Source organism: Ursus americanus, chromosome 34, assembly GCF_024610735.1.
Source record: "Ursus americanus isolate L20-20 chromosome 34, mUrsAme1.1.p, whole genome shotgun sequence".
Taxonomy (NCBI): domain Eukaryota; kingdom Metazoa; phylum Chordata; class Mammalia; order Carnivora; family Ursidae; genus Ursus; species Ursus americanus.
The window spans coordinates 9,956,264-9,975,768 of record NC_142160.1 but is presented as its reverse complement, the minus strand read 5'-3'; the positions used below and the strand labels follow the sequence as shown (position 1 = coordinate 9,975,768).

General features: G+C 40.0%; 1 protein-coding gene across 8 annotated transcripts in view; it reads left to right on the top strand.

Moving 5' to 3' along the window:
- DOCK8 (dedicator of cytokinesis 8) overlaps nt 1–19,505 on the top strand; it is a 318,437-nt gene that overhangs the window by 37,604 nt on the left and 261,328 nt on the right. For 5 of the 8 annotated variants that reach the window (XM_045772361.2, XM_087858754.1, XM_087858753.1 and 2 more), the window contains exon 2: nt 14,882–14,984. The exons of 2 other annotated variants lie outside the window; for them this stretch is intronic. In XM_045772361.2, the coding sequence (XP_045628317.2) occupies nt 14,882–14,984 (103 nt within the window). Of the gene's footprint in view, nt 1–14,881; nt 14,985–15,976; nt 16,484–19,505 lie in introns of those variants that run through there. One more of the 8 variants, XM_045772364.2, reaches the window with a different exon arrangement.

Below are 19,505 nucleotides of genomic sequence, written 5' to 3'. Positions count from 1 at the left end.
AATAGCATTTCCTGCTAGTGGTTTTTCTTCTATGTATTTTTAAATTGTGTATTTAGATTTAAATACATTTTTTAAAAAAACTTATATGTTCATAGTGACTAAGAGCCCGGTCTCTGCAGTCAGATAGCGTTGGTTTCAAATCCTGACTCCAGACGTTTCCTGCCCTGAGTTCTGTATTTGATGAATGGGGGAGGACAAACTCCATCCGTAGTGTCATTGTGAGAACTCAGTAGAATGGTCCACATCCAGTGCTCAGCACAGAACCAGGCGTAGCGCGAGCACCTGATACCTATTGGCATAATTTTCTGTTCTCACTAAGAAGCTGTGTCAACCTTCCACAATCCTAATAATTGGGAATGTTATCGACATCTAGAAACATGCCTATTTTTATTTCATGAGCCTGGTAAGATTTCATCCCACAAATTCTTCCATGGTTCACATACTGCTTGGAAGAGGATCTTCTTTGATCAGCTTGTTGAGAGCCTTTATTACTTGGGTTTTCCTCACAAATTAGACTCATCGAAGAGCAGTCCAAGCCAAAACATACTGATGACCATTGGGCTTGGAGAGTTTGGTTCATTGGCTGTGTGACTTTCCTTCAAGACCCCAGACTCTGCACCGTTGCGGGCATCACCTACAGCCACATAGATGGTGGGTTGCTAGGGAGACAGGTGAGAAACTGTGGGTGGAGAGATGTAGATCTCTTACCCCTACTGGAAAAACAACCCTAAACTCAAGCTAGGCCAAATCTACATCTGCAGCCTGGACCTCTCATTTCTGCCCCAGACCGGCTTATCTCATTGCCAACTTGACCTCCACTTGGAGTCCTCTTGGAACCCCAAACCCGGAATGTCTAAACCAAATCTTCAGGCTGACAGAAGGCAACCACACTGTCCTGAGTTTTACAGTTGCCCTGTAAATGAAGGGATTAATTTTGTTAGATAGCAGCAGCTCCTTGCCCACAAAGGGAAGAAAAGAGCTCATCAGTGAAGACCTTGGTTTTGTTTATCAGATAAAGAGATCTTGACTCTACATGATAGTTAGAGGTACAATAAGCAGAATGGCCAGTTAGTTCATTAACTCCTTAAATTGGATGCAACCGTGTTGTACATTCTCTTATATTCCTATAGTGTTAATTGAAAAAATACTGTGAAGAACAAACACAGAAATCCTTTGGCCCAGCAATTCCCTTCTAGGACTTTATTCCACAGAAATAGTTATACATGTGTGAATTAGCATGTGTGTAATTTACTGAACGTTATTTGTGCTGGCAAAAAGTTGGAAAACACGTGGGAATGTAAATTGGTGCAGCCACTCTGGAAAACAGTGTGGAGATGCCTCAAAAAAACTTAAAAAGTTTTGCCATTTGCGATAACAGGGTTGGACCTTGAGGGCATTATACTAGGTGAAATAAGTCAGAGAAAGACAAATGCTGTATGAACTCACTTATATGTAGAATCTAAAACAGAACAAAAAACTGAGTTCATAGATGTGGAGAACAGATTGGTGATTGCCTGAGGTGCCGGGGGGATGGGCAAAATGGGTGAAGGGGGTCAATAGGTGCAAATTTCCAGTTATAAAATTAATAAGCCACAGGGATGTAATGTATAACATGGTGACTATAGTTAATACTACTGTGTTACGTATTTGAAAGTTGCTGAGAGAGTAGATGTTGAAAGTTCTCATCATAAAAAAATCTGTAACTATGTATGGTGATGAGTATGAACTAGGCTTATTGTAGTGATCATTTTGTGATATTTAAATATCGAATCATTATGTTTTATGCCTGAAACGAATAATTCAATTTTATATGTCAATTATACCTCAATAAAAAAATTGGAAATAACAAAAATACATAAAAGAGATTCGTTAAGAAAATGCCCATCTATATAGAAAATGCCCATAAAAAAGACTGAGGGAATTCTTAAATCCTTATCTATCAGGTGAGAAGAGCAAAATGCCGATCACCAGTGAATGGATAAACAGACTGTGGTATATACATGCAATGTAATACTCCTTCATTAAAGAAAAGGAGCAACTATTGGTACACACCACTGTATAGATGAATCTCAAATATTATGTTCCCATTTGTGTACAGTAGTGGGGAAAGAATATATATATATATGTATATATATGTATGTATTTGCATCTATACTGTATATGTACAGTAATATACATACGAAACTGTTATGTGGATTGTCTATGGGGAGGGAACTTGCTTAACTGGAAGACAAAAGTAAGGGGGAGACATTTTGTAATGTTCTTTTTTATTCTTTTAAAATTTTATTTATTTATTTATTTGAGAGAGCAAGAAAGAGCACGAGTGAGGTGAAGAGCAGAGGGAGAAGCAGACTCCCTGCTGAGCAGGGAGCCCAACGCAGGACTTGATCCCGGGACTCTGGGATCATGACCTGAGCTGAAGGCAGGCGATTAACTGATGAGCCACCCAGGTGCCCTATTTTTTTTTATACTTTTTATATTTAAAAGTACAAAAAATATTACATGCTCAAAATAAAAATAGAATCGTTTATAACTATATCTAGATATTATATATAATTTTTCTCCTTTTTCCTTTTTGGTTAATAACTAGTTTTTTAAAATTCATTTATTTGGCCTATGTATAGAAACATAAAGAATGTTTAATATTATTCTATCTGCAAAAAGAAGCAAATATTTAGAAAGCTAGTATGTTTTTGTTGACTCCGAGTTTAATTCTACTATGGTGTGGGGCGCCTGGGTGGCACAGCGGTTAAGCGTCTGCCTTCGGCTCAGGGCGTGATCCCGGCGTTATGGGATTGAGCCCCACATCAGGCTCCTCCGCTATGAGCCTGCTTGATCCTCTCCCACTCCCCCTGCTTGTGTTCCCTCTCTTGCTGGCTGTCTCTCTCTGTCAAATAAATAAATAAATCTTAAAAAAAAAAATTCTACTGTGGTGTGAGACTGCCTGTTCTATCTGATTTCTGAACTTTGAAATTTGTTGAGACTTGCTTTGTGGTCCAGTATATGGTCACTTTTGGTACATGGCACAGGAAGAATGTGTACTCTGTCATTTAGTGTAGATTCTCTATATAAGTCAATTAGATCAAGTTTGTTTATCATCTTCAAATCTTACATATCTCTGATTTTTAAATTTACATGTTCTATCACTTACTAAAAGAAGCATGCTAAAGTCTTTCACTATAATTATGAATTTGATATTTCTCCTCTTCTTCATTTCTTGCTTTATATGTTTTGAGCCTTTATTACGTGGTGCATACACATTTAAGATTACTATATCTTTCTGGTGAACTGACTTTTGATCATTTAGAAAATGTCCTCTTTATCTTTTGTCACACTTGTTGCTTTAAAGTCCTTTTTGCCATATTACTATAGCTACACGAGCTTTCTTTTGGCTATTTTTGCCTAGCTTTTTTCCACCACTTTGTAAGCAGTTTATCTAGGCATCTACCCAAGACAAATAAAAGAATATGTCCATAAAAAGGCTTGCACATGAATGTTAATAGCAGCTTTATTTGTAATAGCCAAAAACTGAAGAAAACTCAAATGTCCATTAACAGGTGAATGCATAAACAAATGGTGGTATACCCATGCAATGGAATACTCCTCTATAATTAAGGGAATGAACTATTGATACATGCTACAACATGGACAGATCTCAAAATAATTATGCTTGTGAAGAAGCCAGATAAAAAGAGATCTATTGTATGATTCTATTTATGTAAAATTCTAGAAAAATACAAACTAATCTATAATGATAGAAGGCAAATTAGTGGTTACCAGGGAGCAAGGGTTGGGGGAAGGAGGGAGACTAAGAAGTGGCATGAGGAAGTTTTGTGATTGCCGTGATGGTTTCATGGGTGTACACTTATGTCAAACTTATAAATTATCCATTTTAAATATGTGCAGTATGTTGCATGTCAATTATACCTCAATAAATCTGTTGAAAAAATAAAGTATATAAGTATGTCTCTTGTAAGTAGCATGTAGTTTTTATGTAATCTGATGATCTTTGTCTTGTAATTGGTGAATTTACTCTAACTATATTTAATATAATCACTGACATATTTGAGTTTGTTTTTTCCTTGCACTCTTTCCTTCCTAAGACTCAGATAACTTATCTCAACATGATGATAACAAACCATTCTACCTATTTCCCTGGGTCATTTTGAGGAATGAGATCATTATATGTAAAAGTCTCAGTAAGTTATAAATCATTACTGTTTTCAGTTTCTTTCCCGGTTTTCAGAAATGAACAAGATGAATTCTAGATAAAATTCTAAAGCAGATGCCACTTTTCAACAGAAAGGTTTATACTTAGGCAGATTGCCTGGCATTTTTTAAAAATTTAATTTAATTTATTTTTTATTTTTTTTACCTTTTAAACCCCTTCACTCATTTCTCCCATGCCTTTGGCAACCACTAATCTGTTGTATCTATGAGCTTGTTTCTGGTTTTGTTGTAGATTCCATGCATAAGAGATATCATACAGTATTTGTCTTTCCCTGTCAGATTTATTTCACTTATCATAAAGCCCTTAGGGTCTGTACATGTTGTTGCAAAAGGGAAGATTTCAGTCTTTTTTTTTTTTTAAGATTTTATTTATTTATTTTAGAGAGCAGAGCAGGCAGAGGGAGAGCAACAGAGAATCCCAAGCAGACCCTGTGCAGAGCGTGGAGTCGCACACAGGGCTCAATCCCACAAACCCAAGATCACAACCTGAGCCAAAATCGAGAGTCAGATGCCTAACTGACTGAGCCACCCAGGTGCCCCAAGATTTTATTCTTTTTTATGACTGAATAATACTCCATTGTGTATGTATATACAGTTTATGTATCCATTCATCCATCGATGGACACTTAGGTCATTTCCATGTCTTGACTCTTGTAAATAGTGCTGTAAAGAACATAAGGATGCCTATATCTTTTTGAGTTAGTGTTTTTGTATTCTTTGGATAAATACCCAGAAGTGAAATTGCTGGATCATATGGTAGTTTTATTTTTAATTTTTTTGTGGAAACTCCATACTGTTTTCCAAGTGGCTGCACCAATTTACACTCCCACCAATAGTGCATGAAGGTTCCCTCTTCCCACATCTTCACCAACCCTTATTTTTTCTTGCCTTTTGACGCTAGCCATTCAGACCAGTGTAAGGAGATAGCTCCTTGTGGTTTTGATTTGTATTTCCCTGATGATTAATGATGGTGAGCATTTTTTGATGTACCTTCTTTGGAAAGGACATCTTCTTTGGAAAAATGTGTATCTTCTTTGGAAAAATGTCATTTCAGGTCTTCTGCCCTTTTTAAAATCAGATTGGCTTTTTGCTGTTATTTGTACGAATTTTTAAATATATTTTTGATATTAGCCCCTTATCAGATATATGATTTGCAAATATTTTCTTCCACTCAGTTGATTGCCTTTTCATTTTCTTGATGGTTTTCTTTGCTGTGCAGAAAGTTCTTACTTTAACGTAGTCCCACGTATTTGTTTTTGCTTTTGGGGTTCGATTTAAAAAATCATTGCCAAGACCTATTTCAAGGAGCTTACTGCCTTTATTTTCTTCTAAAAGTTTTTTGGTTTCAGGTCTTACATTCATGTTTTTGAGTTTAAATTTATCTTTCTACTGTGTTTTCCCCCCTATTTTTCAACTTGTCTCTTGTTTCCAGAGAGATTATAACAATATATACTTATTAGAATTCTATAATTAGTACTTTTACCATTTCGTAGACAATGTGGGAACTTTAGAAGATATGAACTCCATTTACCCTTCCCACCTTTTGTGTTCTCATTGACATGGATTTTAATGCTATGTATATTTTAGTTTTTAATTTTTTAAAGATTTTTAATTTTTTAAAGTGATCTCTAGGGGCACCTGGGTGGCTCAGTTGGTTAAGCATGTGCCTTTGGCTCGGGTCATGATCCCAGAGTCCTGGGATCAGCCTCAAGTTGGGCTAGCTGCTCAGCGGGGAGCCTGCTTCTCCCTGCCCTGCTCCCCCCACTTGTGCACTCACATGCTCTCTCTCTCTTTCTCTCTCTGTAAAATAAATAAATAACATCTTAAAAAAATAAATTAAGAAAAAAATAAAGTGATCTCTGCACCCAACACAGGGCTCGAACTTGGAACCCCAAGATCAAGAGTTGTGTGCTCCACTGACTGAGCCAGCCAGGTGCCCCAATGCTATGTATATTTTAATTCCACATTATTATCATTATTATCATTATTTTGTCCTGTCATTGTCAGATTTACTCACATATTTATCCTTTTGATGCAGTTCATTGCTTTCAACACTTTTGTGCTTCCGTCTGGAACACTTTTCTACTTTCCCTCTGTCTGAAGACCTCTCTTTATTGTTTCTTTTAGTCTAGCTCTGCTGGTAATAAATTCTCTCAGTTTTTGTTTATCTGGTGAAGTCTCTATTTATCACTTATTAATGAGGGATATTTTCACCAAGCAGAAAATTCTAGAGTGGTAGTTGTTTTCCTTCAGCACTTTAAAGATGTCATTGCATTGGTTCTAGGATTTCACTTTTTCCATTGAGAAGTCAGTGATCAGGGGTGCCTGGGTGGCTCAGTCGTTAAGCATCTGCCTTCGGCTCAGGTCATGATCCCAGGGTCCTGGGATCGAGCCCCACATCAGGCCCTGCTCAGCAGGAAGCCTGCTTCTCCCTCTCACACTCCCCTTGCTTGTGTTCTCTCTCTCACTGTCTCTCTCTGTCAAAATAAATAAAATCTTAAAAAAAAAAAAGTCAATGGTCAGTCATACTATTATGCTTTGAAGGCAATGTGTCTTTTCTCCAGATTTTTTCAAGAACATTTAAAATTTCTCCTTGATTTTTGTCAGTTTTACTATGATGTGGCTAGGTTTGATATTTCTCTGTATTGATTCTGATGAGAGTTTGTAGGGCCTTATGGATCTGTGTCTTTGGGGCTTTTGTCAACAAAATTTCTTTAAATCTCACTTCTGCTCCTGTTTTGTCTCTCCTCCTCTTTTGGGACTTCAGTTTACATATGTTAGATCTGTTTCTTTATGTGTCAGGACACTTTTTTGAAGAAATCTTTTTTTCCCCTTTAAACAGGTACAAACATGGTGCACCTGGGTGGCTCAGTAGGTTAAGCATCTGCCTTCAGCTCAGGTCATGATCCCAGGGTCTGGGATCAAGCCCCACTTTGGGATCCCTGCTCCATGGGGCGTCTGCTTCTCCCTCTGCCCCTCCGCCTGCTCATGTTCTCTCTCTCTCTCAAATAAATAAATAAAATCTTTTAAAAAAATTACTCAATACTTATAGGTGTTCTTTTAGGTGATTATGCTGCCTCATCGGTAGGAGATGATTATGTCAGGAGAGAAACTCACTTCCGATGTTTTTCTGATGATATATCCAGGCTGGGGGACCGTGATGCTTTAGCGAGATCCTGAAGACATTGGCTAACTCTTCTCTAGGCTCCCTGCGGGAACCCTGAAAGGCTTCAGTCATCGAATAAATATTCTTCCTATTCAGAGGAATTTTCCAAGTGAAAGGAATTTGGGACTCCCCTGTGAGGAAGAAACATAAGTTCTACAGCTTGTTAATAAGTGGCAAACTTCTCTTCGTAGTCATGTTTCCACCTGTTGAATCATCTGTATAAAAGTTGTACATTTATGGCCTGTGTGTTTATGAGAAGAGATGGAAAATATGAGAAACTGTGAAACCTGAAATATCTATTATGAAGCCCCAGGCTAACAAACTTCTGAGGAATTTGTTCCAGACTCCATTGCTCAAAACGTGTATGTATATGTAAGGATGGAGTTATATACGTATATGATAATATATTATATATATGTGTGTGTGTGTGTGTGTGTGTGTGTGTGTGTATAACTTGCTATAGCTATTCATTTTGTAGCCTTTTAAATTTAAAGGTGCAGGGGCACCTGGGTGGCGCAGTCGTTAAGCGTCTGCCTTCGGCTCAGCGTGTGATCCCAGAGGTCTGGGATTGAGCCCCACATCAGGCTTCTCCTCTGGGAGACTGCTTCTTCCTCTCCCACTCCCCCTGCTTGTGTTCCCTCTCTCGCTAGCTGTCTTTCCCTGTCAAATAAATAAATAAAATCTTTAAAAAAAAAATTTAAAGGTGCACTATTAGGGCCACCTGAATGGCTCGGTGGGCAGAGCATGCAACTCTTGATCTTGGGGTCATGAGTTCCAGCCCCATGTTGGGCATGGAGATTACTTAAAAAAAAACAAAAACAAACAAAAATTTTAAAAATATAAAGGTGCACTTTACTAAGAGTATCTGAGGATGCATCTCAGAAAAAGCCTTAGATCATTTTTTAAAAAAGATTTTATTTATCTATCTATCTATCTATCTATCTATCTATCTATCTGGGGTTGGGGGAGGAGCAGAGGGAGAAGGACAAGCAGACTCCAAGCCGAGCGGAGCTCAGAACCCAACGCGGGGCTGGATCCCATGACCCCGAGATCATGACCTGAGCTGAAACCAAGAGTCAGACGCCAGACCAACTAACGGATCCACCCAGGCACCCCACCTTTGATCGTTTTGATGTGGTCGACTCCAGGAACTGCTCGCTCGTGAGCCGGCTGTGTGTTTTCAAACTTTATCCTTGCCATGCCCTGTGATCCAACCCTGGCTTATTTACATCATTCAGAGCTATTTTTCTACATACAATAAATATTAAATTTTTTATTATTGTTGTTATAGTATACTGCCCTAACCTTATAAATCAGGAAGTTTGGGGAATAACATTCTTTCATTGCTTACTTGATGCAAATCATTGCTGGCCCTGAACAATGGTTATTTTGTAAGGTTTAATCACACCATGTGCCTGTGGCCACATACATGTACGTGCCACCCACAAATGTCTATAATTAGTGTTTATTACTAGCGGCGTACTTTACACTTGTATTTGTTGCGTGTTTTGTTAGTTACTAAGTCAGTTGGTAGTTACTAAGAGTAAATTAATATGTTTGCTTTTCTTTATTCTGCCCCCTTCACTATTGTTTAAAACACGTCCCATTGGGGGAAACCCTTAGCCCCTTTAAATACTTATTGACTTGGTTTTTTCTTGAATCAGTTTTAAAATTCTTCCAACCATTTTGGCTGCTGGCCATCCAGCAGATAGTGAAAGAATTTTCTTTTAGGGATGAAAGCCAGTGAGAAGCCTTCCGGGGCGATGTAGTTTCCTAGCACAGCTGCTGGTGTAGGTCATGATGCTAACTGTTCCACTTGGAGAGTCTTGAGCGTCTTTGCCAGTCGAGCTGGAAAGGTGCCCAGGAGATCGGATAGCCCAGCCCCTTCATTTCACATGTAATGAAACTAAGACAGCCTGGTGAACTAATCTACTTGAACTCAAACAGCTGGCAAATGGCTACATTTATTGTAAAGAAACAGGGCAGCCTGATAGTTAAAATACTTGAAGGAGGAGTATGGAAACCTAATATTTAGATGTCATGAAATGATAAAAACCTTTTTTTTCCATCAGGTCTGTTCCTACTTCTTTTTTTTTTTTTTTCAAAGTATGGCTCGAAAGTCCTCTTTTTGGGGGGGGGGTGCAGAGGGAGAGGGAGAGAGTCTTGGGGCTCTCGATCTCACAACCCTGAAATCATGACCTGAACTGAAATCAAGAGTTGGATGCTTAGGGGCGCCTGGGTGGCACAGCTGTTAAGCGTCTGCCTTTGGCTCAGGGCGTGATCCCGGCGTATAGGGATCGAGTCCCACATCGGGCTCTTCCGCTATGAGCCTGCTTCTTCCTCTCCCACTCCTCCTGCTTGTGTTCCCTCTCTCGCTGGCTGTCTCTATCTCTGTCAAATAAATAAATAAAATCTTTAAAAAAAAAAAAAAAGAGTTGGATGCTTAACCGACTGAGTTACCCAGGCGTCCTGGTTCTGACAGTCCTCTTATTCCAGAAGCCTCCTAAGCATTCCTAGGCTGAATTACTAACTCCCTCCTCTTTGCTCACAAGGCATGGTCATATTTTTTATTAGAATACTCTCCATGTTGTATTATAATTATTTATTCAGTCATCCATGTGTCCTCCTCCCTCCCACCCACTGGGCTGAGCCTCCAGGAACAGCAACAGTATCATCTTGGACTTGAATCCCTAGCACTTGGCGGAGAGCCTGGCACTTTTGTGCCCTTGATGTTTTATGAATGAATGAATGAACTAATACTCACTCATAGTCTTGCACTATTAGTGAATCTTTATTGACATAAAAATCACCTGGAGTTGCTGGCTAAACCTGCAGTTTTCCAGGGCATGCCATAAGAGACGCTGTTTCAGGACGGGGCTAGGGCCTAGGGATCCGCATTTTATTAAGCAGCTGATAATTGGAAGCATATGGTCCATGGGCCACACTTGGCAAATTCTGCTCCATCATTAGTTCCACTGGCCCTTAGTCTCAACTGTGTGTATCACAATTATCTGTCCATCTGAATAAAAACAGAGCTTTGCTACCCATCCCCCTCTACCATTCTGACTCCTGAGTAGGGGTACCAATATCTTAAACAAATCCCAAGGCTCCCTCCCAGTATAGTTTTTAGAAATAAAATAATAATTAATTAATTTATTTATTTATTTATTTATGTTAAAAAGATTTTATTTATTTACTTGACAGAGAGAGTAGCAGAGGGAGAGGGAGAAGCAGACTCCCCACTGAGCAGGGAGCCTGATGTGGGGCTTGATCCCAGGGCTCCGGGATCACGACCTGAGCCAAAGGCAGATGCTCAACTGACTGAGCCACCCAGGCGCCCCAGAAAATAATATTTTAAAGCATTTTGAGTTAGAAGAAGAGTGTCTTAGCTCATCAAGGAAATATCATCGTGATATATATAAATCTGGCATCATGAAAGTTATCTTAGACATGTTGAATTTGGTCTGAGACTCAAATGCAGAGGAAATAAAACCCACACGCCATCCCTCCCTGCATGGACACCAGGTCTGGATGACCTCTTGCCTGGGCTGAATTCTCTTATCTGTGTATGCAGGCTTTCCCCTTTGCTAGGGTCAATGTAGAGATGAAGAGGGTTGATTTTCATGCTGGGTTGCTAGGTGCTCTTCTGAGAATGAAGTTCCGTATCACTAATGTAATAGCTGAAATTTACAAAATTTTTAAAATTTCCGAGAAGTGCACCTGTGCCTGCATCCTCCTTTATATGTACACACCTTTTATCAGAATGATGAACTTAAGCCACTTTACATTAGAAAGAGCTGAATGACGTAGTTACTAAGCTCCCTTTACGTAATTACCAAAAGGATTTCTGATTCTTGGTATATTTACGCATATACTGTTCGTCATTTCTTTTCATTTCCTCATTTTACTTTTCACTTGGAACTTACTTGGTAGGCACCTTTCCATGGGTGAACCTAATTCACATTTTTAAGTGGTTAAAATCATATTTCACCTCTTTGCTATTATTTACTCGGTGCTCTCCCTTGTGGTAGGTGCTTTGGTGGTTTTGTTTGTCACCATGTACGGAGTTCTTACATTCGTTTCTGCTCAAATTATATGTTTATATGAATCCCCTGGGGTATAGTCTCCAAAGTGAAAGGATTACATTGAAAAGTAATGACAGTTTTAGAATTCTTGTTGTGTGTTACAGTGTTGCTTTCCAGAGGTGCTGAACCAATATACAAGCCAGTGGAGTGTGGGGCATGCCGATTTTCCCACAGTTTGACCAACATGTGATTTTTGTCATTCTAGCCTATTTTTGCTCATTTGATATGTGCGTAGGGCCTCTCCAGAGAGATTTAATTTGGACATTCCTTAAACGATGGAAGCTCTTTTCCGTGTGGGACGATTCACTATTTTCATTTTAAGGACCAGCAATCATCTCCATGTTTGACAGTTTTGAAGGGACGGGTTTAATTGCATTCTGTAGAACTGGTCCTGTAGGGATAGGAAATAGGATCGTGCTTGAGTGTCAGGGAAGAGGATCAGTTGTATGGCTCCAAATTGGGCAACTGACATGGAGAATTGCAACAGAAACGCCCGCTGACCCTCTTTAAGAAGGACTGGACAGCGGGAACATTCTGATTTCATGCTGAAAAAAATACTGGGGTTTTGGCATAGAATGACACATTTTGCTTCAAAATGAGAGCAAGAATCTGTCCCTGCTTCCTTTCTTTGGTGCTATCATAATACCACACCTTTCCTGATCCTTTTAGATATTCCCATTTCAGGTAGACCTCTCTGGTCTATGGCAGGAAGAGCTTCAGAAGGACCGTGAGACGAAATCGTGTTGTTTGAGAGGTCCTGTGGGGAGAACCTGGGGGCAGAAGTCTCAGGAGCAGTAAGTCATGTCTGTCAGAAGACACCCAGGTCACAAAGGGTTGTCTTGTCCCTCTGTGTCTACAGCCCTCTCCCTAAGTAAGCTGATTAGTGATTGCCATGTTGGTTTGGGTTCCTTTGTGGTGCCAAACTCAAGATACAGTGTTGTTCATACAAGATGGGCCTTTTGATATGGACAGTGGTCTAATCTGTTGGCTTTTAAAAATTGGTGATGGTTCGACTTGTAATGAAAACCAGCCTATTGAGTACTTGGAAGCAAATTCTGAAAGTTTTCCTCCGTTCTTAGCTGTTTCATTAAATTTGGTAATTTCTGCCCTCACTCTTGTGTCTTCAGGACACTTACACACATCCATATCTATATCTGTATCTGTATCAGCTTTACTGAGAAATAATTCACATACCCTCGTTCACCCATTTAACAAGCACAATTCATCACCACACTCAATTTTAAAACATTTTCATCACCCTGAAAAGTAACTCCGTTCTCATTAGCAATCACTCCCCATTTGCCTCCAAGGCCCCAGCCCTAAGCAACCACTCATCCACTTTCTGTCTCTATAGACTTTCCTGTTCTGGAAATTTCATAGAAGGAATAATAAAGTATGTGGTCTTTGGGTTTAGTTCCTTTCACTTGGCATGATGTTTTCAAACTGCATCCATGTTGTCGTATATAGTAGTACTTCTTTCCTTTTTTGTTGCTAAATAATATTCCATGGCATGATAGACCACCTTTAGTTTATCCACACAGCACGTGATAGACATTTGGGTTGTTCCACTTTTCTGTTATGAATAATGTTCTGTAAACATTCATGTCTAAATTTTTGTATGCAAGTATGTTCTCATTTCTCTTGGGTGTACATCTAGGAGTGTAATTGCTGGGATATATATATGGGAACACTACATCACTATGTTTGCCTTTTTGAGGAACTGCCAGACTATTTTCCAAAGCACTTGCACAATCTTACATTCCCACCAATAATGCGTGACGCTCTGATTTCTCCGTATCCTCACCCAATACCTGCTGTCACCCATCTTTTTTTGAAATAGCCATCCTAGTGATTGGGAAGTGGCAGCCCATGTGGTTTTGATTTGCATTTCCCCAGTGGATAATAGAATACTTCTTATCCTAGTATGTTCTTATACTTTAAAAAAAAATAAAGACAATATCTCAGGAAATTCAGGAATACAATGAGTATGGGCTGCTTTTACTTCCTGGGGGGGTCTTACACTTCACTGCATCATCATGAGGGGGTCGCCCCTGCAATTAAGGTTCTCCAGCCATTTTCTTCCATCCTTGTATCCATTCATCTTTCAGAATCCCAGGAAGAAGAGATCATTGTCCTGTGTCGGGTTATGTGCCCACCCTTTTGCTTTGTAGTTATGCTTAGACAATTTACAGCATGAGTGTGTGGCTCCTGGAAGGACATTGAGGCGCTCTCGGGTGGGGAGAATGGATGCCACACATGGGACCAGAACAGGCTTTTTGCCTCTGAGAAGAACCACTTTGCCACATTTGAGAGCCAAGCAGACCATGTCAGAAAACTCATCATGCAGGGTAATTGATAATTATGCTTTAGCATACATTATAGTGAAGAAGATACAATAAGCTTAATTTATAACATTCAAATATTATCTTTTAAAATTATAATTTAAAAAATTTATGTAGTCCTTTGTTGGATACACAGCATGTTTCAAATATACAATCTCATTTGATCCTTAATAAATGTCTGTTAGTGTCTAATTATACTATATAGTGGTCTCACTGTGGTTTAAATACATTTTTGTGAACTAGCCTAAGAGCCCACCCACCAACAAATGAGACCGAATGAGAAAAGTGACGCGAGAAAACGTATTCTGAGCTCCAAACAAATGACTAACACATGAGTGCCTCAAAGTCAATCTGCTTGTAAGCCAGGGTTTCCCTGGTCAACAGCTCATGGCAGTAGGTGTGAGTAGACGATGGAGAACAACTTTCATGTGCCTGGTTTCCAGCCACCACCGATGTTGGCTAAGGAGAGAACAGTGTGATACGGATGACTCAAAGGATCACTCTGCTAGGAGCAGTTTGGAAGAAGTACAGTCCTTGGAATCCTAGGTAGCACCTAAGCTGCCTTCAGGGAGGTGGAAGTGTTCATATAATAGTTCTCTAGGATGTTCTGTCATAGCAGGCAGCTGACCAGAAGGGTTCAACTGCTTAGAATGAGAATGGCTGGATCAAAATGGCAGCATGGGGTTTAAAGGACTCTACTCGGAGGCCAGATGTCCTCATGCAAAGACAATCCCTCTGAATGGCCTGGGAAGACGGATCCAAGTGCCCTGGATCTTTCCTTGGGCCCCAGACCCTTCCCCTGCTTCATGCTCCTACCCTTGCAGTATTGGGCATTAGCCATGGTTGGTTGTAGGTGTCCTGGCTTTTGTGAACTTTTCAAGGGTATATACAATCAGAGAAAAGCTACAATGTCCATTCATAGGCCACTGAGGACTTGTTAGTTCTGCCGATTACCCAGCCAAGGTGTGGGTTTATAACATGATACCAAAGATTGTATCCATAATTGTGATGATTTATTAAAATAACCACTTCATTTGGATGTTTGTATTTCATCCAAGGTATTCTTCAGCGGAAATAAGGAAACAGTTTACTCTCCCACCGAACCTTGGCCAGTACCATCGACAGAGCTTAAGTACCTCCGGCTTCCCCTCTCTTCAGCTAGTAAGTATGAGTTACGGGTTTGCTTAGAGAATGGGCAAGTGTAGAAATGCACTTTAGCTTCCTGCTTTTCCTTAGCTCTTCCGCTGCCACCTCACACCTCTAACTCCCAGTTCCTAACTCCATGCCTGCTTTTGGACATCACACAATTTCCCTCTCTCCTACCTTCACTGTGAGCTGAGAGTGCCATGTGGACCTCTAGGGGCCATGGTTCTGAAGTCTCGGGCTTCAGTGGGCAAACAGACTACTTGGTTTCACCCAAATTATGATTCATACTTTGGAGAGAGGGGAGTAGCCTGGAACCTGACTACCATTTCTAACAGACTTTTATTAGGGAAATAAATCCCCAAATCTGGAAAGCCCAGTTAGGAACCTTAATTTTTAAAAATCGTTTTCTTGGAAGTATAATTTATATACAATAAATTTGCTCATTTTAGGTGTGCAGTTTGGTGAATTTGGCCAATTTCTAGTCACTTAATCTCTACTCAATCAAGATACAGAACAGTATCTTTACCCTAAAATACCCCTCCTGCCCCTTTGCAGTGGGTATCTTGTTCCAGCCCCCAGCCCAAGGCAATCCCTGATCCACTTCTGTCACAATTTTTCCTTATCTGGAACTTCATATAATTGGAATCACAGAACAAAGCTTACTTTTTGTGGGTTTTATTTTTTTAAGATTTTTATTTATTTGTCAGAGGACAAAGAGAGAGAGAGAGAGAATAAGCAGAGGGAGGCACAGAGGGAGAAGCAGACTCCCTGTTAAGCAGGGAGCCTGATTTGGGACTTGATCCCACAACCCTAGGATCATGACCTGAGCCGAAGGCAGATGCTTAACTCACTGAGCCACCCACGCATCCCCAGAACTTCATTTTTGAAACACACTCCCCCTTTTAAGTTGAAGGTTGCTTATATATATATATATTTTTTTTTAAAGATTTTATTTATTTATTTGACAGAGATAGAGACAGCCAGCGAGAGAGGGAACACAAGCAGGGGGAGTGGGAGAGGAAGAAGCAGGCTCGTAGCGGAGGAGCCTGATGTGGGGCTCGATCCCACAACGCTGGGATCACACCCTGAGCCGAAGGCAGACGCTTAACCGCTGTGCCACCCAGGCGCCCCTGCTTATATTTTTATATTAACACCTACTATTGAGTGTGCTTGATGTGTTATATTATTTGAGGACTAAATGCTAGACGTACGTCAGGTGGGCTAAACCTCACTTAAATGAGATGATTTGTTAAAACCAGAAGTTGAGTATTCACTTCCTTTGTGTGAGGCTACAGTTCTCGCTGTACTCACTTCCTCACTTGCAGCACAGCGGCACTTTCTTGCTTGTTCTAGTGGTTATCTTGAGGAGGTTAGGTTATTTTTTTTTTTCTCACTTATTACTTCAAAACCACTTCTGCTCTTCGAAGTTTTGTAACCTTCCACTTGGTTTCCTGTAGCCGCCATCTTGCCTCCTGTAACAATTTACACGCCGTGTAACTGTGTATCATTTAAAGGTATGTTTGCTGGAGTGACGCGTGGTTATTTCAGTAGGATAATTTGTGTGTTGTGTCATTGATGAAATAGGAGTAGTAAAAAGTGTATAGCACCTTTTACTGCAAGAGGTTATGACATTTCTTCAAAAAAAAATCTGTTTATGACTTCGGGGGCTTGCTAACTGTCCTTTTCGTTTGTACTTTTCCTGTCTCAAAATTGCAGATTATAATAAAAGCACCTTCAATGCATAACGTCCATGCTTTCAGGTAGATTAGATAACCTTTAGACTAAAAAATATTAGCTATGTTTTTTTGTTTAATTTGGTGCTAATATATGTTTCATTGAAAACCAAAAAAAAAATTTTTTTATAGATTTCTGACTCCAAATTATGCAGAATTCAGTTAAAAAGGGACCAGATACACGTTTATATTTCAAACAAGGTCAGGAGGAAGGGTTTGGTGCCTTGCTCATTGGGAAATGAAGACTGCAGGTCTCTGCAGTGGCTGTCTTGAGAAACAGTGTGGACATCATAATTGAGAGGCTTTAAGGAAGTTTAGCTAGCAAGCTTTAACCCCTTCTCTATACACCAGCTTTAACGTTTATGCTGCAACCTTAAGTTTTTCATTTAAAGTCACAAAGAAAAAAAACTTGCTTAATATCTACAAGTGTTCCTTTGGTAGTTTTGCCTTCTCACCCGTAGGTTTTGACAAAAGTGAATTGTGATGAATTTCTTAGTTAGCTAGGTAGTCAAGTGACCATGTGGCTTAACTACCCATTTTCTAACAGAAGATATCAAACAAGTAGCAAAAATAAGCAGCAACGTTTAACTATGCAAGAATCATGCGTTCCAACCTGTCCTAATTTATTCCTGGTTCTATCTGCAAATGAATAGCCTTTAAATTATATGACTCTTAAGTTTTCCAGTTTGGCTCCTGAATATCTCTTCCCAGATCTTGACTCCAGTTTCAGCACACAGAGCTGCCCCTGATCCTTCTTGTTAACTGCATGAGGAACAGGAAGCATGAGGGAGCCAAGAGGCTGATTTTAATTGCCCCCTTTAAAAAAAAATGTGCAGCCTGCCAAGGAAATCACCCTAGCATTTACCTGCCGCCATGCTGTCGTGTCACAGTGAAGTGTCCGTTCTTCCCCTGAGTCATCTTCCCGAATGAAGGTTTCAACAGAAATCATCAACTTAAAGGTGATTTCCATTTACCTTAAAAAAAAAATTCCATTTCATAGAAAGATAATGGGACATTTCAGCAAGATTCACTCCTGGCAAGGCAGAGAAGTAGCTTATCATCGAAAGGCTCTCAAGCTCAAGTATCTTAAAAAAAAACTTTAACGTGAAGCTATCGTCTGTTCATTGTATGATTTTAGACAATTGGAAAATCAGACCAAGTGCATTTTGACCTTTGTTTCCCTTCCCTTTATTTATGTAACTACCCATTTTAGCAACCCCACATGCTGATACAAACGGTTATTTAATTTTTGGAAGTATTTAATGGTGCCAAGTTACTTAAAACCCGACCAGTGGGGTGCCTGGGTGGCTCAGTCAGCTGAGCGTCCAACTCTTGGTTTCGGCTCAGGTCATGATGACAGGGTCGTGAGATTGAGCCCCGCATCGGGCTCTGCGCTTGGTGGGGAGTCTGCTTCAAGATTCTCTGCCCCTGCCCTTCCCCCCACTCACGAGTACGCACACTCTCTCTCTCCCTCTCTCTCAAATAAATAAATAAAAATAAAAATAAAAACCCAATCAGTTATTAGTTTGTTGTTTTGCAGGAGGTCAGAACTTGGCCACAAGCCTCTGTGGACCCCGTTTTGCTTGCATATGCCTGCCTTTCATGAATTTGTGGGTATGAATAGAATTTTTGTGTTGCAAAAAGTTGCATTGTATCATCAAATTTACTTTTCTTTTATACGTAAATCATTAAAAATAAGCGCATATATATTTTTTTTTCTACAAAAACTCACGAGATAGATCTGGGGCGGAGCATTACTAAAACTGGGTATATAATCTGGGGCAAGTTAAACACTGTGAAGGCTTCAGGTTTTTTTTTATTTGCAACGTTGGCCTAAGAGTGCTTCCCCCCATTACGGTTCATAAAGTGGTATCATAGACGTCGTGTAAATAGTGGCGAATGGCGGTGTCCATGGGTTTGGCACTGTTGTCTGTCTGTTGGAGACACCGCGAGAGATTAAAAGGTGGCCAGAGATGGCTTCAGCTCTGAAAGGCCTTGTGGTCTACTCGGGAGGACAGATGATACCGAGGACCTATACTGTCTTTAAGCGTGCTAGGTGTTCAAAAGGAGGTAACAGCTTGCTGGGGGAGTTGGAGGAGACTTAAAGGAAGGCTCTCAGCCCTGGCTGCACATTAGAATTATCCGGGACCTTTAGAAACACCTGTGGCCAGGCCCAGCAGAGAACAATTAAATCAGAATCTCTAAGGGCTGGAGCCTAGCTATCGATATGTTAAAGTTCCCTGGGACTTTAGCATGTGATCCAGATGGAGGATTGTTTAAAGAAGTTACGTAGGTAGAAGTAGTCCAAATAGGAGGAAAAAATATAAGGAAAGGTAGTTTCTTTTGTGGTCTGGGTTGCTGTGGATTTCAGAAAATGTGGTAGGCAAGGACTACTTGCTAACCCTATGGATATATATATTCTTATATAAATACAGTGGCTTCTGTCATAAATTGGATCAATCAAATGAGAGAAAGGGTGTGTTTGGGATGTGTGTGTGTGTGTGTGTGTGTATGTGGTTTTACTGGATTTTTGTTTTTTAACTCTAATTGTAAATGTCAGCTGTGATGTATGTGTGTTTTCAAAGTAGATAAAATATTTTTAAGTCTTGCATTCTGGAATATGAAGAGGATTGACCATTTCGAGTTGGCTTTTTAGACCTGGTGTTATGACGATAGACCTGCCCTGGGTCTCTTTGACACTCTTGTCAGAGTCGTTTGTGACCAGAGCTGGAGAGCACAGCCTTGTGTGTAGACTCACCTGTGTGTAGCATTACCCATTGGCTTTGGCACCCTCCATTGCCAC